This window comes from Emys orbicularis, chromosome 1 (genome assembly GCF_028017835.1).
Source record: "Emys orbicularis isolate rEmyOrb1 chromosome 1, rEmyOrb1.hap1, whole genome shotgun sequence".
In the NCBI taxonomy this organism is placed as follows: Eukaryota; Metazoa; Chordata; order Testudines; family Emydidae; genus Emys; species Emys orbicularis.
In genome coordinates, this window is record NC_088683.1 from 318,146,368 (window position 1) to 318,171,240 (window position 24,873).

Genomic DNA, 24,873 nt, shown 5'->3' on the forward strand with positions numbered 1-24,873 from the left:
TACTGAAACTCAATGAAAAATGAAGTGTAGGTACAAGGTCCTCATCTTTTGAACAGGAAGTGTCCTTTAAATAATTCTAAATAAGATGAAACATGCATTGATTTAAGAAAACAGAATAAATTATTAAATATTTCTCTTTATGTCTGTATTGAAAGTGTAAGTTAAATTTACAGTTAGATGCTAACTACAGTTTAAATAACTGGTACTTAGAGACATGTTAACCGGCCTTTCTCAATTTAGAATTTATAACTATCATGAGTATTGCACCAATATGCCATAGTCTTAATGAAACACACAATGGCCTTTCCTTTTGTAGGGCAAAATGTGAAAGTTATCAAATTCTTCCGATTAAACTGGGCAGAGTGTCTCTCTTTCAAGTTTTACCCCCTAAAATTGTATCTAATCCTCTGTTAAAGGCTATTCCAAATACATGTTAGTGCAGTGTAAAAAGGTTAGAGAAAATAACACACTTTCTTTCTTTTCTATGCACATTCCCCTGCTAATGATAAACTCAATTTAGAACAATATATACAACTTAAAGTTATATTTTTAAGCACACACTTTACCAGATTTTTTTTTTTACAATACTAAGTTCATTTTCCATTTTGACTTTAATTGGTGCAATTTAGCGAAGATTTTACATCACAGTTTTCTACCATTATCTTTTTAAGCCTGAGATGTAAGGTGAAATGATAAACAATGCAATGCTGTTCATGAACTTGAGAAGTCCTCCTCTTCAAGGCTAACACTTAAAGAAAACAAACAAACAAAATCCAAACTGGATTCTTTTAATCTTTACACATGCCATAATTATGAAGTAGTCTAATTTAAGCCTCATATAGTCTGTGTAGCCTGCTTCTTGTGATGGCTAACACTGTGTTTTTAAAAAATTATTAAACCTCTGTTTAATTGCAAAAAATATTTTTTCATTACCATTATGTGCAACTTAAAGGGGCACTTCTATATTTGGAGATAACAGGATATTTGTTAGACTTTTAAATGAATGCATAATGCATTAAGTTACTTATTTCGCAAACTCCATATCAGTTTAAATAAAATGGCTTCTAATATAGCAAGATAGGGCTAGTTTCTTTTTTTCTTTTATTCTTTTTCTTACTTTTTGTCTCCAGTGCATAGATTCAGGATGTTAGATAAGTGCCTTGTGAAACTGAAAACAGTCAATATGCACTAAATAAGGAACAGCTTGGTCTGGAGTCTTAATTCTTTAGCATAATATCGATCCACTGAGGTGCCCCATTTCTCTCTGCTCAGCTGGACCACGGGTTTACCATCAAGAGATCAGGGTCTTTGGACTACTACCAACAACCAGGAATGTATTGGATAAGGTATGAGATGGTGCAGCTCCAACAGTCAGTGTTTCCATGGCAACGTGCTGGCAGTCTCCATTAACCAGTTCCTTCAGTGGATAAACATGCTTTTTGATTTGTTATCCAGTCCATATGCTGCTTTATCAGTTTCATTTTAATCTTGATTGAGATGCCACACCCCTTCATTCCCCTTTTTTCACCCATTATTCACACTGACATTGCCAGCTTTCTCTTCATCGCACATGCTCAGTTTCAATTTTCCTTATAGTTAAAAGGACAGTGTATATAGAAAATCTACTGGATATGCTGCAGCAATTCGCCTCCTCTCTCCGCCCCTCTCTCCCCCCCCTCCCATATTGCTGGTTAAGGCATCTGCTTCCTGTGCACTTCTGTTTTTAAACACCTGGAACAGCAACAAGGTCTCAGCATATTTTTTTTCTCTTCTGTATGAGATGTGGAACTATATACTGTCATTTTGAACCCATCAAACACAATCCTTACCTTAGATTCAACAATGCATTTACCTAACATAGTACTTAGAAGCTCTCCAAAGTTTACTGAAATATAATGCATTGTATGTGCTGGTAAGCTTGTGTTTTCTAACTATGCACATTTATTTTTGTTCTCTTTTTATTTTTAAAACTCCTTGTAGTTTTTTATTTTTTTAACAATATTGCATGAATCTGTTTTTAATATTTTACTACATTGCGTAACTGTGTCAGGGTTGTTATTAGTTGACTTGACCTGTACGATCAAATGGTACCTTGGCTGGGGTGGCGATTTCTGAATGGGTGAAAAGAGGGATTCTGCTGATTGCTGATGTCAGGCCCATACCGCCTCAATCAGTCAGGTGTCCCTGGTATTTTCATCAAGTGTTTATTTGCTGGCTATTGTCCCCTTATTGCTCCCAGGGTTTGACTTGTGATAGCTGGAAAGATAAAATGAGTCCCTAGTGAATATTTTTGCAAACACTGTGGTTGTTCAAGCCCAGATAAATGCTTTTCATGGGGGGGATGGAGGGGAAGCCTGTTCTGTGTATGGAACAATTCTACGAATTAACTTCATTAGCAAAATGGTAATGTTTACAGTAATGTAGAAATCTGTCCCTCATATCATTTCACTGATTGCATGAATCAGACTACAGCACAGTTTCCACAAAAGTTACCAGTCCCCCGAACACACCAAAAATATGCCTATGAAAATTCAATAGATTTTGAAATGGACATGGAGGAGAAAAGCAGCTCTTCTTCCCTGACGTACTGTTCAGTTGAGAAGCAAAAAGTGAGTCCAGGTACCCCATATAGATGCTGGTTATGGTGACTAACTGAGAAATAGTTTCCATACAGGTGCTCAAATTTGTACTGGTTTGTGCAGTACACTAATTAATATTTTGTGATTGGGACTTATTGAATCTTCTACAAATCACGGAGTGTACTTTAGTCATCTATTTTCTCAATTGACAGAATGCTTCAGAGTATCCTAGTAAATAAAATGTTGTGTATTTTGTAAAAATAATATCCTAGTGAGACCCGCACTATGGCATCTGCACTTTATTGAGAAATGGAGGGAATCACTGGTATGTTCTGTGGATTATAAGTGGGAGGTTTAGCAAAGTGTAGGCTAGAGAAGTCTTATCATAACTTTTTCATTTTGCTCATTGAGGAAAGATTATATTTTGAATCAAATAGAATTTGTCAAAGGGCTAAAACGTTTTGTTCTGACTAGCATCACTATCTATGATGTGCCTGCACAGCTCTTTTACTTATACTGTTTTTTTCTTTTATACAAAGACAGAATCATTGTGTTTCTATTTGTCATGTAGGTCTCTATTTAAATGAAAAAAGTCTCCACCCAGCATCAGAGAGCACAAACTTCTAGAGCGAGGAATTTGTGATAAAATAGTGAAATGTTTCTAATCTGACTGGCCTTGACTCAGTTTAACTATGTAGCCCAGGTTTTAAAACAAACCGTACATCTGGGGGCTTTGGGGAAGACTCCAATCCAGCAAATAGGTAAATAAATAAACAATATAAAAAAGGCCATTTGACTAAAACGCTAGTAATGGCTTCCATCAGCATACAAAGTGACATATCCTTGAATAATGGGCTGGAGCAGACGGGTGATAATCTCTCTTATTCATACATAAACTGCTTCTTTTCCAGCTGGGGGCAGTAACAATGTTTATAATTAGTGATGTTCTAAACAGTGCACCCAGTGTGTAAAACCAAATTGGTAAAGTGGTGCTAAAACTCATAGACATATATGCTTAATTAGGAAATGTTATAATACCTGATAGTCCCAGAACCAACACTATTATATACACGTTATCTGCATTGATTGCAAATGCTTCGTCTTTCATCTCCATAGAAACAGGAGCATTCAAATAACCACTGTAGTGACCAACATTTTAATATAAATAGTAAAACTATTTTCACTTAGTGATTGTTTATACTATTCATAGAACTTTGCAAATTCTTAAAGATAATACATACAGGGTTCATCCCTTCACTCTTATACAACAGTTCATTTGCTACAGGCCTTGAAAACTCATCTGTGATCACAAATATGGCCAATATATAAAGACGGATCAAAAGAGAGATGTAATGCTCATACGTGCTTTCATAATTGAACTCTTGATTTCTTCTCTTAACCACTGATCCTTTTCTTATTTGATCCTCTAGTTTCTCAGATTCTCCTCCAACAATGACAATGTTTGTACTTTCAATAAACCAGAAAACCATTTCCTTACTGTAGTCTAAATGTGTCCCTCCCTAATGTGCTCAAGATTCCTAATTCTGCTTTTGAATGCTAACTTTACCCCCTCAGAGCGTGCTATTCTTCCTTTGTTGCCATAAAGAGCACCTGCAGTATTTTAAATGTAGTGGCTTTGTTTCCTGAAAATATTTTCACATTGAGATGAAGTAGTACACTTAAAAATCTTTTCTTGAAGTAACAATTGCAGCGTATTGTGCATAATGACTGGAAAAAATATTACACAGTGTTTTGTGTATAAAAATAACAGAAAAAATACGATAAACTCGTTCAGTAAAAGAAGCCTAAATAAAAATAAAGTTAGATCATGTAAATTGTTTAAGCCCCAAATGTGATATAAGTTTTAAAAGCTGCATATATTATTGTAGGATATGTACTCCCAATGACACACTCTTTTCTCTGCAATTATAGATGAGCACTCTGGCAGAGCAGATCTGTGAACACCTACAGTGCTCTGTATGCAGAGATGTTGTTTTATAGCAGCACTCGGTGCTCTTCAATGAGCTCCTTTTCTAAAAAGCCAAAAATAAAATGTACATTTATTGCAAGTTATCAACTATTGGATGTTCATTGACAAAAACAAACAAACAAACAAACCTGACAGGTTTCTTGCCCTGTTATAAAAATCTCTGTTTAGGGTTTATTTAATTGAGGATCTTAACAACCTGGGAGTGTTTGGTGAGTTTGCTGATCTTCATGGATTTAAGTCAGAATATTAAGAGGGAATGGCCATTGGCTCTAGTGTTGCAATGTTGCAATATATTACTTGAGCCCCTTGACGGAAGTCCATTTTGACTTCAGTACTTTGCATAATTTAGCAAGAGAAGGTCAATTGAATTTCTCTACTCTTGCAGCTTTATGTCTGAATCTATACATTTTTTAACCTATTGTTGATAGTGTTGTTTGAATCTTCTGGCTTTTGAGAGTTGAAATCAGAATATTAAGAATACCCTAGAACAGGTGTACCTAGAGTTACTTCGTTTTTAATGGTGATATGTCCACTGACATTCTATAAACTCCAGTGGAGCTAATATGATATCAGGAAAATGTGTGGGAAAGTCATTAAAATATTTATCATATAATGACAGAGGCAACTGCATTGGGCTTATCCATTGATTTTGTAATGAAATTGTAGCATCCTAACAACACTGAATTCATGTAATCATTGACTTTTAAAAATATGATGCTCGCAGTAGCTGCATTTTTTTCAAGCTGAATAACTCATTTCAAATTCCAAAATCCCACTCTGTTCATACTGGACCTGAGTCTCCATTGCATCTAGTACCTACACCTGCATCTAGTCATCTACACCTGTCCAAACTGCTACAAAGTCAAAATACTGAATTTATATGTTATACGCCCTTTGTACAGATGTAAGCAGGGAGGGTGCAAGGATGTTTCATGCCCTAGATGAAATTTCTACCTTGCGCCCCCCCCCCCCCCAGCCCTGTGGCAGCTCCCCGCACTAAGGCGCCTGCCCCGCGGCAGCTCCCCATCCCCCCAGCCCTGAGGCGCCCCCCCCCCCGCGGCAGCTCCCCCCTTCCACCCTGAGGCGCCCCCCCCGCGGTAGTTCCCCCCGGCCCGGGGAGCCTTGCGGCAGCTCCCCGCCCCAGCTCACCTCTGCTCCGCCTCCTCCCCGAGCACGCCGTCGCTGCTCCACTTCTCCCGCCTCCCAGGCTTGCCGCGCCAATCAGCTGTTTGGCACCGCAAGCCTGGGAGGGAGAGAAGCAGAGTGAGGCGGCGTGCTCAGGGGAGGAGGCGGAGCAGAGGTGAGCTGGGACGGGGAGCGGTTCCCCTGTGTGCCCCCCCCCCTTGCTGCAGGCGGCCCTCCCCACATCCCCCTGCCCCAGCTCCCTCCACCTAAATGCTGATGACGACTGGGGCGGCCGAAGATCCGGCCGCTGCTGAAGGACCCAAAATGCCGCCCCCCCAAATGCTAGCGCCCTAGGCGACCACCTAGGTCACCTAATGGGTTGCACTGGCCCTGGATGTAAGTGACTGCACAAGGGGCAAGCTGGTGGGCAATCCTACTTTATCTGTAAAATTTACTTTTTTCAAAGAATGAAGCCCTTCTGTAAATTTGACCCTGCCAAATATCTCAATCATTTAAAATCTCTCTGCTCCTCTGTGACTAAGAAAACCACAACTGAATTACAAATTATAAATAAAATTGCACCCATGCAAACAGCTTTGAACTAAGTTTCATACACATGTAATTTAAACCAGCTGAGAAGTCATATCCCTAAGAACAGAGATGTTAAATAATAAACATAAACTGAAATACAGAATTGTGAATCCAGTGGTCATGCATGTACTATACTTGTCCTTTTCTTATGTACCAGTACAGTATGAAATGTAAATGAAACTGTTTTTTTGGGGGGGGGGGTTGGTGTAGGGGAGGTTGTGTATATACCTGAGAAGCCTGTGAAGAAACATATGCAAGACCTCTTGTCCTAACACTGTAGAGCTGCTACTATTGCTGCATTAGTGGTCATTTTTACCATTAATAAAATCTACTGTAACACATCACAACATATTGAGGTCATCAAACAGAACCTTATAAAAATAGAATAAATTACCCAGCTGGGAACATCTAAATATATGTTTTTAAAATAATAAAAAAGGAGGAAAATGTCAATATTTCAGTAATGTCAATTTAATTCCATGTGCTAACAAAGTATCTCCAAAATGGCAAGCAAATTGCAAATATTTCCCTGCAGATGGACAGTGAGAGAAGGAAAGGGTTTCTTAGACTAATGCGTGAACAGCTGCATCTCCAGTTCAGTCTCCTAGCTAGTATGAATAATGGATGGACTAAGAGGCAAAATGCACAATAATGTTCTTTTATTAATGAAATGAAGAATTTTTTTTTTGGTGGCTAACAATAAATTAAGAGAAGAGAAAAGAAAAACAGTCACTGTTCGCATTAATAAAATACAGTTACTTAAATCCAGTAATTACTGACTGACAGAAAATATGACCTAACAGCTAAAATGGATTCTTCCCATTGCAAATCCAGCACATATTTAAAAGCAGATGTAGTAGTAAGCACCTATCCAGACGCACCACGTTCAATATTAGCCATGGAGAAAAACTTGCGTGTGATTCGGGAGTGCTGCAACATTACCAGTTAGAAATCAGGAAAAGAAATCACACATGATAAATCTTGGAGAAATGGTAAATGCCCCATATTAGTATGACAGGAACAATGACTATAAAATATGTCTCTGTTGCTTCAAAATACATAATTTTTATTCACAAGAATAGCTTGTTGGCCATATGGTACTGGGTATCAGGAGTACTAATGTTGATACAAAATACATTAGTGCTTAGCAAAGGATGCTGCAGACCGATCAGCACCAAACTATTGAAGGCAATCCACTTACCTACTATTGGATAAGTAGCTTTACATTTCCTCAGATGGATTGTATGAGGACGGCTACATATCTTAACTAAATAACTATAGTTACATTTGGTTACCACCTATATAGTCTGGTCCTCAAAGTTCTCACTCTCTCACCTCAAGCTGAGAAAAAAATGCTAAAATATGGTAATGAAAATCTGGGATTTGCAGCCCTGTGAGGCATGAGTGTACTTCGGATCCTCTTATTATTTATTGAAAGAATAGCTTAAAGTAGAAATGCCCTGAAAATCCATAACGGACCAGTTCCTGCACCAGTGAACCTTCCAGCTGAATAGCAGATGAAATAATAAATCTATTAAAGCAATACTATATTTGCTGAGCATCCAGGCAATGCATTTAAGAGGTCTTCGCTCCAAAGAGGTTGCCGATTTGGATCACAAATTAACCATTTTTTAGAATATGCCCCTAGGTGAGACAAGGTACAATAAGTAAAAACATGCATTCTTTTATTTCTACAATGTACACAACCATTTCCCCACATTCCACAGAATTATCTGTTGCATGCTGAACTTCTTCAGAGGAGAGATATAATTGTGGCCTCATAAATAAAACATAATTTTTAACAGTCAGAGTAATTAAACATTAGAAAAACTTGCCAAGGGTTATAGTGGCTTCTCCGTTACTGACCATTTTTAAATGAAGATTGGATGTTTTTCTAAGAGAGATGCTCTAGAATTATTTTGGGGGAATTCTATGGCTTGTGTTGCTCAGGTCAGAGTAGATGATCACAATGGTCCCTTCTGGGCTTTGAATCTATGAATATGAATCTATACATTGAATGAAAATTAAAATGTGCCCAGAATGCATTTTAATGAGATTATTTGTGCAGTTATAGAAACCATAAATTCAAAGTATGTAATCCACACGCAGGGCAGCATTGGCCCAATCCTGCGACTTAAGTGGGAGTTGGGAATACTCAGTAGCTCTCAAGATTGAATCCATTGAGAGAAGCAGAGACAGTCCAGGCTATGATTACAACACGTGAAAGGCTGGAGAATGAAACATATTATGTTGTATTTTCACTTCAACTGTATATTGATAAGGATTCCCCCTACTTGTCTCTTTCTCACCTTATACATTTCTCTAATGAGTCTTTTGGGTGGGTAAAAAGATTCTTGGTGTCTCTCCAACAGGGAGTGAAAACACATAATGCCATAAAGCTACAGACAAGCCCTGATAAATTAGAAGCAATGAGATGAAATCCAAGGGTGATTTTGGACTGAATATCAGGAAAAGCTTTCCAACAGTGAAATGTTATACTGGACACAAATGCTAAAAATGTGGTCTAGGGAATAATCCTACATTAGTAGGGGGTTGGGCTATGTGACATAATAGCTTTTTTACACCTCTGAATGTTTTATCCTATGAAACTAAAAGCACCAGTTAATGTATTTGTGTATTTTAAATAAAATGGCCCCCAAAGGTCCCTTAACAATGACAACAGAGTAGGCTGTTGGATTTTCCATTATACACCAAGATGACTTTAAACGCAATAAATGTCATGATGCTTAGTTATCTGACGGCAGAACATTTTAGGTGGTTTTATAATTTTGTCCTTTTTTAAAAAGACAATAACACTGGATTAGACTTCAAAATAAACTAGTGTGTTTTATTCAAGAGTATCTATTACTTCAGGATTAATTGCAGGGTGACATGTTGTGGTATAACCTTTAAATAAACTCCTATATCCTGAAAGCACAAAAATGTCTTGTAAATGGAAATCTGTATGTCATAGAATGATAATATATCCCATTCTTTTCAATTTTCATGCAGAATTATATACTGTATGCAGTATATTCACTGTGTGTAAATGATCCAGATATTCATCTATTTCACATGAAAACATAATAAATCCAGTTGGTTTAAGGCTAAGAAATGTCCAAGATACTGAAAAATACTAATTAAATTTCTTAAACAAAAGATTAGTAGTAAACAAAGAAATCTCCAGCAGACAATAAGTGTTGTATTTTATAACAATTATTATTTAAAGTACAAGGATGAATTTATCAAAGTTAATTATTTTTACTTCTTTGTAATAGTGCTGTATAGGTTCTTGATATAAAAATAATAGTTCAGCAATTCAGCCTAACTAAATCCATTTGCTATAGTAGCTCTGTACTCTGTCCATCTTTCTGTCTTTATTACATCATTTTTGAACTTTGATTGCATTATTTGAGCATGGATTGCTATAATGCTATTCTGCACCACTGTGATGGATTTAGTTTTCATTTTGTTCTCAAAAATAGTCTAGCTATAAATGTATCTCTGTTCTCTGATGAGGCTCACAGTATAACTGGTAAATTTTCAAGAGGAAAAACGGTCATGTATCTCCCAAGAGAAAACAATAAACCCTCTGAAGCAGAATAACCTCTTGGCTGCATTCATTTAAAGGGTGACACATATGCTAGGGAAAAACTTTCTAATATATGAGACTTAAGATTTAAATCCATTCCATTTCTACATATATTCCATATTATCTTTGCCTCTCCGCTAGAGATCAGATATTTATGTACATTTTAAGGGCTTTCTCATTAACAGTCCATCTTTTCCGTTTTGCCCTGGCAGTGGAGTCATGGACCCTGATTTAGGAAAGCATCCCCCTTTAGGAAAGCAGTTCAATGTGTTGAAGTGCTTTCCTGAATCAAGACCATAATGTTGAATTTGTAACATCACAGTAATTTCAGTGGCTACAGAATAATATCCTATGTTCAAGATTATGGGTGAAATCCTGGCTCCATTGGAGTCAATGGCAAAACTCCCATTGACTTCACTGCAAGATCAAGCAAAATGAGAAACTTGTCTGTGAGTGACATCAGTCTCATTACAGCATAAATCTTGAGCAGCAGCAGGAAATATATTGGGGGAGGGAGGATTTGGCCAAGTATATTGAGACACCTTTGGAAAAAATAATCATTTTATATAAAATTAGTGTGGACTTTACTTAGTTGGGGCTTAGTCTAGACTATCTTTTAGGCAAGGTGATCAGATTGAATGCAGTCTTCAACAAGAGCTCATCAGTGTTCTTTCCAACAGCAAAGACTCAAATGGTTTAGCATGAGGAGCTTTTAAAGAGCTGAGTTAGCTTCTTTGTTACCTTTCTTTCTTAGCTGACAACTTCATCACAATACATCCTTGTTAGACAATCTCACTGATTTGAACATTGGTGAATGAGTATCAACCTTCATTAGGTCAAATCGAACAGACAATCCTATATCTATACCTTGCCTGTAGGAAAAGGTTTATACTTTGAGAAGGAAGGGGGAAGGGGGTCAGCTGGTATTTGGCTTGAAATCTGAATTTATTACTCTATGAAATTAATAGCATCCAGAAGTTGAACATATGGCATCCATATCTATGGTACTATATATGCTTGATGTCATGTTGCTGCTTAAGTTTTGGGAAATGCACTTTTTTAAAAGTTTAGCTATGTTGTGGGCTAAACCTTTCAAAACCGAGTGAAACAGAACAGGTTTAATTTGGCCTGAACATTTATTATCCCTGGTATTTGCAGGCCCACATACAAATGCATGTTTTTCATTAGCTTTGCATTTCACACACAGCCTAATTTCATTTATTCTCATTTTATGCCCCTGCCAGACCACCGCTCTTGATAAGGAGAGGCAGGTTTTCCGACGAAGACGCAACCAGGATGTGAGGGGACGTTATAAGACTCAGCAAGCTCCACCTGAACTCAACTCTGAATCAGAAGACTATTCACCAAGTTCATCCGAGACTGTTCGCTCACCTAACTCACCCTTTTAATAAAACACTTTTGCTCAAAGTCTTGGCTTAACCCTTTGAGATTCTGAAAATCCTCCAAACCTGTGTGAAACGGTTACATCTGATCTATCTAGCACTAATGCTCGAATGATGGAACAGAAAAGGGTGTTTACAGTATCTTTGTAATAATAATTTCCTAACTGACTGAAATGATACTTGTGCTCTGTCTAGATTGTGACTTGCTGCTAATATGATCCTCAAAGGGTTAAGACTATTTTGCATTTTTTTAAGATAAGAGCAATGAATGTTTTCATCAGTCATGCTAGGACCTGCAGTTTGTAATTTTAGCACATGTTAAACCTCTGAGTGCATAATAATCTTTAACCTTGATGGCCCACACTAGGGCTTTATTGACTTATATGCACATATCTTTCCCCCCATCTCCTTAGTTCTTTTCCCAGTGTTCTGGCCAAAACAATATCCAAATGCTACTCTATTTGAGAGATTGCAAATGGGGTTTTTTAAAAATCTTGTTTTAGAGCAGCGTATTCTAAACTTCTATGATATTCTACCACAGAGGGCTGACCATTATTGGTAGGTGCCATACAGGACAAGTGGAAAATTGGTGGTAGGATTGCCTCATAACAATCTACCTAAGGTGACGTGACAATACCATCAAAATTGTTGCTTCCACATTATTGGCTGGTAGCAGCTGTCGTGTAGTAGTGGCAGAGTCATGAGAAGTGGGTGAAGGGCACATTCTATCATGCTTTGGTATGTAAAGATCTAATTCTAAAACTTTCCCTTGCCCCACACACAAGGATGTACAGATGGGGGAGAGCAATTAGTTTCTCTGGAGCATTGGGATTTTGAAGAGGGAATACTCCTCTCAACACAATCATGTTTTTTCATAGATACACTGTGATTACTACCAGGAGAGAGACTTTTAAGAGAGAGAGATGAAAAATCCAACATTAAAGGAAAGAGAATTACCCTTACAATAGTTACATTATTTATAAATTGGGGGAAATACCTGGCATGTTAACATTTAAGAAAAGCCTTTGGGTGAAATCCTGCTGTCCTCATTGACATCAATGAGAATTTTGTCTTAGAGTGGAAAAACTAAAAACTATTCATCTAGCGGATCTGTGCTATTATATACAGAGGGTGTGTGTGTGAAAAACACACATGCGGGGTGTTAAACCTCGAGTCAGTGTGATAGCATTTCATTTCATCCTTGTACAAAGAAAAGCCAATTCACAGAGAAGTTATACTTCATAAACTTTTGCTTCAAATAGGATCATTTGAGTGAAAACAGTCCCATATTCTCACAAAAGTGGCACTAGTTGAGTGAAAAATGACACATTTCCAAATTTTGATGTTCAAAATTATAAATAAATATAAGACCTGAGCAGAAAATATTAACTTTGATGTTTCACATGTTGGTTTTACATTTTGGGGCTGTGCTCACAGAACTCCCATGGAAAACCATGAGAATTCTGAAGGTGAGGGTCTTGTAGGATCCATCCTACTATTGATTTGCGTTCCTAAAGTACCAGTCATTGGAGTAGCCAGGTGCCATCTTTTTCTGAAATCTCAAAAGATTCACTGAAAGGCATGTGTGTAAATAGTTTAGGTCAATTCCTTTCTCTTCTCTACTCTCTTTAGATTGTGCCCATCTCTCCTTCTGTCCAGTGTAAGGTTTTTATATTTCAAACATTTAACACATTTTGAACCAAGGGAACCTCATTTCACGAGTTTTCATTCAAGTGATGGAAAACATTGATTAGAGTTCTTTGGTTTCAATCTATCCATTTGATTGTGGGGGAGGTCCCCAATGGCTCTGCATAGCCCCATTGACTTTAGTGGGATGCAGCACACAAGTATAAGGATCTCAGTCAGATTACAGGATTGAGGCCTTTATTGGCAACTGAAGCATAATTAACAGAGGAACACTGGTTAAAGTATAAAATTAATTGTGCCCCAAGCAGAAAAACTCAGCAGGTTTCTGGGGAACTCCATAGGGGTAATGGGATACGTAGCTACAGCACAACTAAACTTCAGAGTTTGGAGTGTGCTTCCTGGCTATTTTGCCTCCCTTGTCAAGGTCAGGGGAGAGGGTGGAAGAGCTATATAGTGGCAGATCATCTGACCTTGCACAACCACCCCTAAAGAGTCACTGCACAAAGAGATTTCATGGTAGGTATGGAATCATCTTAGTGTCACCCCATTGTGCAGCAGTACCAGAGCAATTGCATTACATAAGTGTCCTCTACTCTGGTGAAAGAGTGGGTAGGATTTGGGCCACAGTGAATCAATATTCAGAGCTAGGTCCTCAGCTTGTGTAACTCAGTGTAGCTCCATTGAAGTCAATACCGACTTACAGCAGCTTATATAGCCCCTCACATTATAATACAGCCTTCCCTTTAGAACAGATGTGACTCGATGCAAATATAAAGATATTTATATGGCAATCAGAAGTGTCCATTAATAACACGTGCTTTTTTGACTATCAGCAAAACGTTGGCAGTTTCAAAGGAACAAGGACAAAGTTCGTTCTTCTTAATTAAATAGAGGAGTTGGGGAAAAAACTGGTATGAAACAAATGCTTCATCTCATGAATGTGTAGTGTCATTTGAGATCTTCCTATCACCTTTGCTTTTATTTTAGACTCCAGGGCTATCATTAAAATAAGATGTTTGGCTCCATTGTATACCATATTGTACCACTTAAAACATATATAAAAATAACCCAGCCTCTGAAATTTCCACTCATCCCTTGCAAATTTCTGATCTTTGGCTCATGTTTTACTGACATAACTCCTATAACATTTTACAGTTATATTCTTTAGGCCCCTTCAAGAATGTGCACCAAATTGTTGAATGGGGCCTTTTCATGGTTTCAAGAAAAACTATCGGAATATTTTAACAGTTTTAAAAGAGGGGTATCAGGATTATAAAATTAAGGTTTCAAATAGTTAATGGTTGATGCTTGTTTGCCAAAGAAATACAAGGCCAAATTTTGCCTCTATTTACACCTTTGTAACCCCACTAAGTTCCTGGGTGTAACTGAGACCAGAAGGTGGGACCCTTAGAATATCTAAACTTTAGTCAAGGAAACTGAACAGATTGGGGCTAACAGACAGTTTCTAATATGAATACACTTAAAAATCTAATATGAGAGCATATGGCATAGTAGTCATTTTACTGTAAACCATCCAATAGCTTCACTTTACACATTATATTGGTGCTAAACATTAAACTAAAATAAAAAAGAAAATATGCATTGTATTTACAGACTGTAAATGCACCACTTCATTATTTTTTATGCATGTTGCTAACTGACTGTCTCTTCTGGTGAGTTTACCTGCAGTAAACTAACTTTATGGTAAATGCAATACTCATATGTGATGGTGCCCTTCCCATCTTTGTGCATTTTGAGTATTGTGCTGAATAAATTTAGAATGTGATTGATCATGTGAAAAGGGAAATCAGCAACCCCATTAGATATAATCTTATTAGCATTTATCTACAAAAAGATCCAGGATATTATAATTGTACTCAGAGGGTTAACAGAAAAGCACAAGGCATGCTGATTACATTGGTGTATCCAAACTGCTTTGCTTTTTTAGCCAGTGTTTGCTAATTTTTCAGAAAATTCTTGGAAAATTTAAAGTTTAAAATAATTTAAGTGTTGTTGTTCAAGGAATTTCTATAACCAAATTAATCTTATTTTTAGTTTAATTTATCACAGGAATAATATGTATCATTAATGCAGTGTAAGTCTGTAGTTATAAATTTTATTAATTCCACAAGTGATTCAAGATTTTTTTTAAGTACTTAATATAGAGCTTACAATGGTGGCATAGGTGACTGAGACTGTCTTTCTTTTTGGTAAAGAAACAATATTGTAATTTCAAGAGAGTCCTAAGAACCAGCTTTTCAGTTTGGTAGTGTACTCGTTAGGGAAAAGCGAACTCATTACATGCATTGTGTAAATCTTTGTAGATGAGAACTGTTCATATGAATGAACACACTTTTTTTCTTGACATTGTAGCAGAAACTGTTTACTTGTTGATGATCAACCAATACATTAATTTGCTTCAGACTGTTACAGGGGAAAGTGAGACTCCAGTCATTGAAAATGTTATTGCTTTACAGTAGCCCTCATCTAATTTAAATGTGGTGCATACTACAATAAGCAAAGCCAAACCTGTGAATAAATTACTCAAAAAGCTTGGTGGTTCTGTATTAAGTGGAGTGCTTACATATAATAGTGTTGTAGCACTGAGGCTCGTCAGGTACTGTTGAAATTGAAATATATATATATATATATATGAGCTAGATTGCAATCCTTTACCCTCTGAGGCATATTTCATTTCTTTCTTTCTTTTTAAAGAAAAATTGGTTCAGGAGGTCGCAATGCCACAGGTCAAGTGCATTAAATCACTGTTATTTGCTGCCCCATGGTACACATTAGCAAATGGCATCCCCTGTATTTAGTTTAAATTGTGGGCAGGGAGAGGTTTCCTAATGTTATTGCAGTGCCCTCTAGCACTGTCATGACTAAGGCTGTGTTAGTATTTCCATTCTAAACTCCTCATCTCAATGGTTTTTAGTTTGATCGTAAAAATATGCTTCGGGCGGATATGTGGCACATGATTCCTCATCCCAGAGTGATTCTTCTCCTAAAATATGAGGGAAATCGGCTTGGCCCTTTTGACATTTATGTCCTAGAAGTATGTACAAAAAAAGGGGAGCTTGCTTCGGGCCATTTTTGTGTGGGTAATTCAAACATGGCATGGTTTTCACACAAGTTTCACAGGCTTGGACTACAACGTTGACAGATCAAAACTTTTGGGTGCTTCGAAAACCAGTAAGAAAACTCCGTTGTTGAGAGAGGGGCTATTCCAGCAATTTTATTGCAACAAAAAAAAATAGGTATTTCAAGTTCACATGGTAATAGTGTGTATTCTCCCTGCTGTGTGCTGATGGAATCGTACAGTTTAAGGCCAGAGGTCATCTAATCTGACTTCCTGCATACCACCGGCAACCACCAACACCCAGCACCCACACACTAAACCAAACAACCAAAATTAGACTACAGTATTACAGCCCAGAGGATACTCAATTATTACATGCCACAGGGAGAGAATGGGAGGAACCAAGGTGCACCAGTACCAGAGGTTCCTGCAATGGCAGAGAATTAAGTGTAATTTCCATTACCAATAGCGTGAGTTACTCAATACATCAAATGCTGAATGTGGATTTTGTAGAATTTCTGTGGAGCATATGAACTCATACAACTTGATTCTCCTCTCACATTTAGGACTTGCTCCGTAGAAGAAAATGGAGTTACACCAATGTAAAACAGGTGTAAGCAGAAGAATTGGGCCCATTGTCACTTAAATGACAAACTTATCATAATAACATTAGGACTGGATCCTCAGGAGCTCAGAACTGTGGAGGTTATCAAAAGACTGTTTTAAAAATTGAATATACACACTCTGATTTGCAATAAATCCATGTGCAACAGGTAATCTCACTGCTCAAGCACTAATCAGAAACAAATTTACATTTGCCAAGGGGTGCAGTTAATCTCTCTCTCTTTCTCACACACACGCACGCACGTTCTTTTAGATCCCAAAACACAGCTGTCTCCTATATAAGCTAAAAGAGAACTCCTGTAGCTATTAGCAATAGTGTTAGATATGGGCTATTGGGGAAAATAGGTATTTTAAAAAATTCCATAATAAACATTTTTTATAAATTCCCAATTCTAGACCATACCAGCTCCATTTGGGAAAACAAAATTTCCAGAAGGACCTTTTATGTACACATTTTTATAAATTTGTATTTTTACTTGAACAGCCCATGTTTAGTATCTTTGGATTGCCCTGCCAGATCAGAGGTTCATCCAGTCCTGTACTCTCTCTCTGATCATGGTCAGGACCAGCTGCATCAGTGGCAGGATCAAGAAACACAATAGTGGACTGTTACGGCATGATCTACCCACAGTGAAGACGTCCTCCTAACTCTGGTTAGTGATTGACTTCTTATAGAATCATAGAACTGGAAGGGACCTCGAGAGGTCATCTAGTCCAGTCCCCTGCACTCAAGGCAGGACTAAGTATTAGCTATGCCATCCCTGACAGGTGTTTGTCCAACCTGCTCTTAAAAATCCCCAATCATGGAGATTCCACAACCTCCCTTTGCCCTGAAACATGAAGGTTAATCCTTTCCAAGACAGTTTATCCTGAGTTGGTCTTTGGAATTAATTTGTTTAAACACCCAACATCTTTAAAACAATGTAACCCAGTGTTTGCATAATAATAGACTGTGTGGACTATTTGCAATGATTTTACAACGGACAACAGATTTTAAAGATACTCAACTTGAATACATTTCCATATATGCTTCCTTTTTAAGGCAGATGTATAACAACAGAAATTAGTACTCATACACAAATATATTCAGACAATGTAAGGGTCATAAGCTGATGAAAACTGTGCTTTGAGATGTCATATTTATGGTGCATTATAAACTATTTGAATGAATGGGCTTCAGGATTAGGCCGTGACATAATAAATTAGGAGCTAAGGGTGAAATGCCATCTTTAATTTGCCTTGTTGTGTTCCAGTTTAGCAACTGAAGTGGTCTCCTATCAAGGGACCTCAGATCAATGAAAGATTATCTGCAACACATAAACACAATGGGTTGAGTGTAGAATGAAATAACAAAGGTCTGGTCTTTCAAAAGTGTGTGATAGATTTTAATTTTCTTTAGTAAAGAAAAAGGCAATTACATCTCTAAATTATGGATCTGAACTTTTGACAATTTGATGTAGACCAGGAATTTTACTTTGTAGTCTCTTTGTAATTATTTTATTGTAGTTGTACTTTACATTTAAGGTGAATTCAATTCTTGAAAACTTTTGATATCAGTTTTTAAAAGAAAAAAATCTGATTGAATTATGCTTTAATCCAGGGGTAGGCAACCTATGGCACGTGTGCCAAAGGCAGCACGCAAGCTGATTTTCAGTGGCACTCACACTGCCCGGGTCCTGGCCACCGGTCTGGGGGGCTCTGCATTTTAATTTAATTTTAAATGAAGCTTCTTAAACATTTTAAAAACCTTATTTACTTTACATACAACAATAGTTCAGTTATATATTATAGACTTATAGAAAGAGACCTTCTAAAAACGTTAAAATGTATTACTGGCACACGAAACCTTAAATTCGAGTGAATAAATGAAGACTCGGCACACCACTCCTGAAAGGTTGCCGACCCCTGCTTTAATCAGTTGAATTCCTACTATATTTATTTCCCCCAGTGAGATGTGATGCAGAGGAAGGGGAAGTCCTGAGTAATTCCCAAAGGACAATTTGCCATTTACAATGATTGTTGGTGTGTACTCTGGAAAAAAAATTATTGCATCTGGTGCAAGGTTAAAGACATATCTGCTATTTTGATTTTATTAAGGAATTAATAATAGCCTTTTATATTCTGTCTGAAAGAAATTATTAAAGGATTAGTTGAGTGTGAAATTAAATAGCACTTTTCTCATGCATGCTAAAGAGGTGTCTGAAGAACTGGTTGCATTTAAGTTTCTAAATGGTTTTGATTTTGTGCAAGAGGAAAATCCCATGTTTCCTTTGAAAATACCAAACTTTGCAAGTGCTAAGCGGTTCAGATGACAAAGGTTAATCTTTAATTTTCATGCTACTAATTAAATAACTTTCAAATGATATGTATCGATGCATAAAGCTGGAACAAAGTCAAATGGCATTTTTCAAATCCCACTGGTTATGCTAATAAATGTAGGTTAATATGGGATGAGATCTGATATGTTAACTTCTGAGCTAAGCTTTTATATTGTTGCTTGTTTTTATGTAAAACATTTACTTTCAAATGATAATAAAATAGTAGAAAATGATGTACCAACCATTTTACTTAATACCTTATTTGCAGTCTGAGCTTGCAATGATTTCATGTTCCTCCAACAGAATGATGCTAGGAGGTATTTCAATTGGCAAGCAAACTACTAAGGAGTTCTATCCAGCTGCGTTCCTAGGGGATTTTGCACAAGGCTTTAAAAATTAGTCATGCAACCATGTTGTAGTTTTCCCCATCTAAACCTCTGCACCAATGTGAGTCTTGATGAACATGATTAAAAAGTCAACTATTCAAAAAATGCCCACTTTATATAGTATCAGGGGGTAGCTGTGCTAGTCTGTATCCACAAAAACAACAAGGAGTCTGGTGGCACCTTAAAGACTAACAGATTTCTTTGGGCATAATTTGGGCTTGAATAGGGACAGGGAGTGGCTGGCTCATTTCAGAAGCAGCTTTGCCTCTCCTGGAATTGACACTTCCTCATCTATTATTGGGAGTGGACTACATCCACGCTGATCGAATTGGCCCTGTCAACACTGGTTCTCCACTTGTGAAGTAACTCCCTTCCCTTCATGTGTCATTATATAATGCCTGCATCTGTAATTTTCACTCCATGCATCTGAAGAAGTGGTGTTTTACCCATCTAAACTTATGCCCAAATAAATCTGTTAGTCTTTAAGGTGCCACCAGACTCCTTGCCACTTTAACCTCCTGTGCTGGAAAGTTAATATATAGTTTGGATAAGCATATGGAAATCAAATATAGCCAGGGACTTAACTGCCTTTACTCTACTGCCCTTCAACATTATACATACCAATTCTCATGAGAAGCGTGAATGCTGTTTTACCGTAAAACCTTGCCAATTCCCATTAATGACTGGAAGATCCATTGTCAATGACTGAATTTTTGGGAATGAGCACGTGAACGAAGACACACAATGAAAGACCAAAGGCCAATGCATCACAAAATGTACTTTCCTTTGTTCTGATAATTGGTTAACTTTCTTAATATTACATTAAAACTAATCAGTAAATGTACAGGAATGTAAATCATAAAAATGAGGAAGTCTTAGAAATATGAGACCTCACATGGGCTCTCTGATTATCTTTGCTGAAAGGTAGGGAAAGTGGTACACCAATGAAAGTGCATGAATTGTCCAGACACTCCACTGTTAATTTCTATTTTACAGCAAGTTTATAGAAGGATTTCATATGAGGCAGATAAAGAACTGCAAAACTAAGAAGTAGTGTTTAAGTCTTCTAATATGCAAGGTTACTCTTTCATAGAGATGGTAATTTCACAATCTTACAATAGCGGCATACACCTCTGATGCTGCAAGTGCCCTGTTTTGACTCCTCCTTATAAAAAGAATGCGTTCTGTCTCAATATATCTACATCTTCAAGCTCCTCTGTTGGGTCTCGAGACTAAAGATTTAGTACCAATGTTATATACACTACTGTGAATGTTCTGTTCTTTCAACTGTTGTTCATTATGTTGGGGTCTTTCAAAACAGAGATTATTTCCAAGTGAGATATTGAAGGAAGAAGATTGCCATACTGGAAAACAATTACAGTACCTGAGCACGGAACTATTGCAGGAACTTGATATGTGACCATTCACATTTAAACTAGGGCTGTCAAGCGGTTAAAAAAATTAGTCACAATTAATCATGCAATTAATCATGCGATTAATCACACTGTTAAAGAATAATAGAATACAATTTATTTAAATATTTGTGGATGTTTTCTACATGTTCAAAAATACTGATTTCAATTACCACACAGAATACAAAGTGTACAATGCTCACTTTATATTATTATTTTTGATTTACAAATATTTGCACAGTAAAAAAACAAAAGAAATAGTATTTTTCAATTCACCTAATACAAATAATGTAGTGCAATCTATTTATCATGAAAGTTGAACTTACAAATGTAGAATTATGTACAAAAAAATAACTGCACTCAAAAATAAAGCAATGTAAAATTTTAGAGCCTAAATGTCCACTCAGTCCTACTTCTTGTTCAGCCAATCGCTCAAACAAACAAGTTTGTTTACATTTGCAGGGGATAATGATGCCCACTTCTTGTTTATAATGTTACCTGAAAGTGACAACAGTTATTTTCATGGCACTGTTGTAGCCGGCATCGCAAGATATTTACATGCCAGATGCTCTAAAGATTCATATGTCCCTTCATGCTTCAACCACCCTTCCAGGGGACATGTGTCCATGCCGATGACGGGTTCTGCTCGATAACGATCCAAAGCAGTGCGGAGAGATGAATATTCATTTTCATCATCTGAGTCAGATGTCTCCAGCAGAAGGTTGATTTTCTTTTTTGGTGGTTCGGGTTCTGTAGTTTCCACATCGGAGTGTTGCTCTTTTAAGACTTCTGAAAGCATGCCCTCTCAGATTTTGGAAGGCACTTCAGATTCTTAAATCTTGGGTTGAGTGCTGTAGTTATCTTTAGAAATCTCACATTGGTACCTTCTTTGCGTTTTGTCAAATCTGAAGTGTAAGTGTTGTTACAATGAACAACATGTGCTGGGTCATCATCTAAGACTGTTATAACATGAAATATATGGCAGAATGCGGATAAAACAGAGCAGAAGACATACAATTCTCCCCCAAGGAGTTCAGTCACAAATTTAATTAACAAATTAAAATTTTTAAACGAGCATCATCAGCATGGAAGTATGTCCTCTGGAATGGTGGGCGAAGCATGAAGGGGCATATGAATGTTTAGCTTTTCTGGCACGTAAATTCCTTGCAATGTCGGCTACAAAAGTGCCATGTAAATGCCTGTTCTCACTTTCAGGTGACATTGTAAATAAGAAGCAGGCAGCATTATGTCCTGTAAATGTAAACAAACTTGTTTGTCTTAGTGACTGGCTGAACAAGAAGTAGGACTGAGTAGGGCTTGTAGGCGCTAAAGTTTTACATTGTTTTGTTTTTTTTGAGTGCAGTTACGTAAGAAAAAAAATCTACATTTGTAAGTTGCACTTTCATAATAAAGATATTGCACTACAGTACTTGTATGAGGTGAATTGAAAAACACTATTTGTTTATCATTTTTACAGTGCAAATATTTGTAATATAAAGTGAGCACTGTACACTTTGTATTCTGTGTTGTAATTGAAATCAATATATTTGAAAATGTTGAAAAGCATCCCAACTATTTAATAAAATTTCAATTGGTATTCTATTGTTTAACAGTGCAATTAATCACGATTAATTTTTTTAATCGCTATTACTTTTTTTGAGTTAATCGCGTGAGTTAACTGTGATTAATCGACAGCCCTAATTTAAACATCATATGTACTCAATAGAATGATGGAAGGGTCACTGAAATGTGTGGTGAGAACACGGCATTTCCTCACATGGCTTCAGGATGGTTTGGAAATACCGCAAAATCCCAATATTTTTTACAAAAATGTAAGTAGGCACACAGATTGGTCCTCAGGCCACATGCCTCCAAGCAGTTACATGGCATAGCTTTATTATTTGATTCTATTTAATCTACATAATGATAGATCTGTCCCTTTTCCTTGGAATGACAACACATAACTGCAAAATGATGGGTGGCCATTTTAAAAGTTAGGACCAACACTGGGTCCTCTTGCAGCCCTTTTGTACTGTCATAGGAAGTTAGACTCTCAGCACTTGAATTCTCAGCACCAATACCTAATTACTTGGTATCAGAGGTCATTTTTATTCCATTAGTCTTGACGTGCTCAAAAAGACTTATCTTAAAGTACATTTATTTCAGGAGATACTATGCTCTAAAAATTATCACCTTTAATTATGAAAACTAAAAAAATAGACATCTCTGTTCCTGGACTTCTCAAGTCATCCCACAAAGAGAGAAATCACTTTTTCTTTTCTGAATGGTTAGTTCTGTGAAAAGATAAATCCATTGACCCTGAAAATAGATCTCCTTTTACTCTTGGCCACATCCATAATCCCACCTTTCTCAGTAAATGAGATGAAAGTCATAATTAATGTGCCACCAGTGAGTTCTCATTATTTCCTCAGAATTACCTATTCATTTGTTTCATTACTTAAGCAGGATAATCTATTTGACAGTCTTGGTTCCTTGTTAAGAATATGAAATATCTTCTAACTTTGGAAAGGTGATTTAAGGCCTAAACCAATGAAGACATTTTGACCAATATTTTTTTTAAAAAGGAAGCCCTACAACGAAGGTTCTAAATCAGGGGTCAGCCACCTACGGCACACGAGCCGATTTTGAGTGGCACGCGAGCCGATTTTGAGTGGCACGCAGCTCCCTGCTGCGGTCCTGGCCCCCAGCCCCACTCAGCCCCCTCACCCACCGCTCTCCCCTGCGGGGGCAGGAGGCAGAAGCTTGGTTCTGTGGCAGCCAAGCTTCCCCCCTCCCCTGCTTCTTCCCCCAGCGTGGTGCTTTCCTGCCCCTCCTCCTCTCCTTCCCTGCGCCAATCAGCTGAAGGCCCTAGCGAGGGGGAGGGGGAAGAGCGGCAGCGTGCACACAGCTCCGTAGAGGACGCAGAGAGAGGTAGGGATGGAGCCTGGGGAAAGGGGGTGGAACAGGGCATATCCCTTCCAGCCCCCTGCCGTGAGCTGCTCAGGGCAGGGGGCTGGGAGCACCCCCACGAGCCGAGCACCCCAGCCTTCTGCCCTGCACCCCCCACACCCCCCAGCCCTCTGCCCTGAACCCCCCCACACTCAGCCTTCTGCCCTGCACCCCCCACACCCCAACACACACCCAGCCTTCTGCTCTGCAAACCCAAGCCCTCTGCCCTGCACCCCCCCACCGCAACACACATCCATCCCTCTGCCCTGCACCCCCACAGCCCCATCCCTCTACCCTGAACCCCCCACACACACAGCCTTCTTCCCTGCACCCCCCACACCCCCCAGCCCTCTGCCCTGAACCCCCCACACCCCAACACACACCCAGCCCTCTGCCCTGAACCCCTCATACCCCCCACACACACACACCAGCCCTCTGCCCTGAACCCCCTCTCCCAGCCCTCTGCCCTGACCCCTGAAACACACACCCACCCCCAGGTCTGGGGTCGCGGCCATAGGCCCTGCTCAGCCCGCTGCCGGCCTAGGTGAACAGAACCCCAGGCTGGCAGCGAGCTGAGCAGGCTGGTGGCATAAGATCAGCATTTTAATTTTAAATGACGCTTCTTAAACATTTTGAAAACCTTGTTTACTTTACATACACTAGTTTAGTTATATAATATAGACTTATAGAAAGAGACCTTCTAAAAACGTTAAAATGTATTACCGGCACGCGAAACCTTAAATTAGAGTGAATAAATGAAGACTCGGCACACCACTTCTGAAAGGTTCTAAATCCTTGTCTAGTCCTTGAAGTCAGTGGGCCCTATCCAGGGTCAATTGCAGGATCAGGCCCAAAGCAGTCTGATTTTAACGTTCTTCACCATCCTATAGCTCTCAGTAACTTCAGTGGAAGCTGAATATGGATTTAGAAGTCCAATTTTAGGTTCCCATTTGTTAAAAACTGGGCCTTTATTTTTATTTTTCACATAAAGTGAACAGCATATTTATTGCACATTTTGATGTCCATAGTTGCCAATAAACCAAACAGTCACAAAAGTAGTAGTATCTATACAGGGAGAAATTTCATATGAGATGTTATGTAGACCTACATAATGAAGAGATGATTAGAGACAACATGTTAACATCTAGATAGATGTAGTTAGATTTTAACAAACAATT

General features: G+C 38.0%; 1 protein-coding gene across 2 annotated transcripts in view; it reads left to right on the forward strand.

The window, feature by feature from the left end:
- Nucleotides 1-11,286, forward strand: part of DCLK1 (doublecortin like kinase 1) — a 363,242-nt gene extending 351,956 nt beyond the window's left edge. The window contains exons 16-17 of one of the 2 annotated variants that reach the window (XM_065408375.1): nucleotides 1,273-1,346; nucleotides 11,122-11,179. In XM_065408375.1, the coding sequence (XP_065264447.1) occupies nucleotides 1,273-1,346; nucleotides 11,122-11,179 (132 nt within the window). Of the gene's footprint in view, nucleotides 1-1,272; nucleotides 1,347-11,121 lie in introns of both variants that reach the window. The other variant, XM_065408366.1, reaches the window with a different exon arrangement.
- Nucleotides 11,287-24,873: the final 13,587 nt, after the last annotated feature.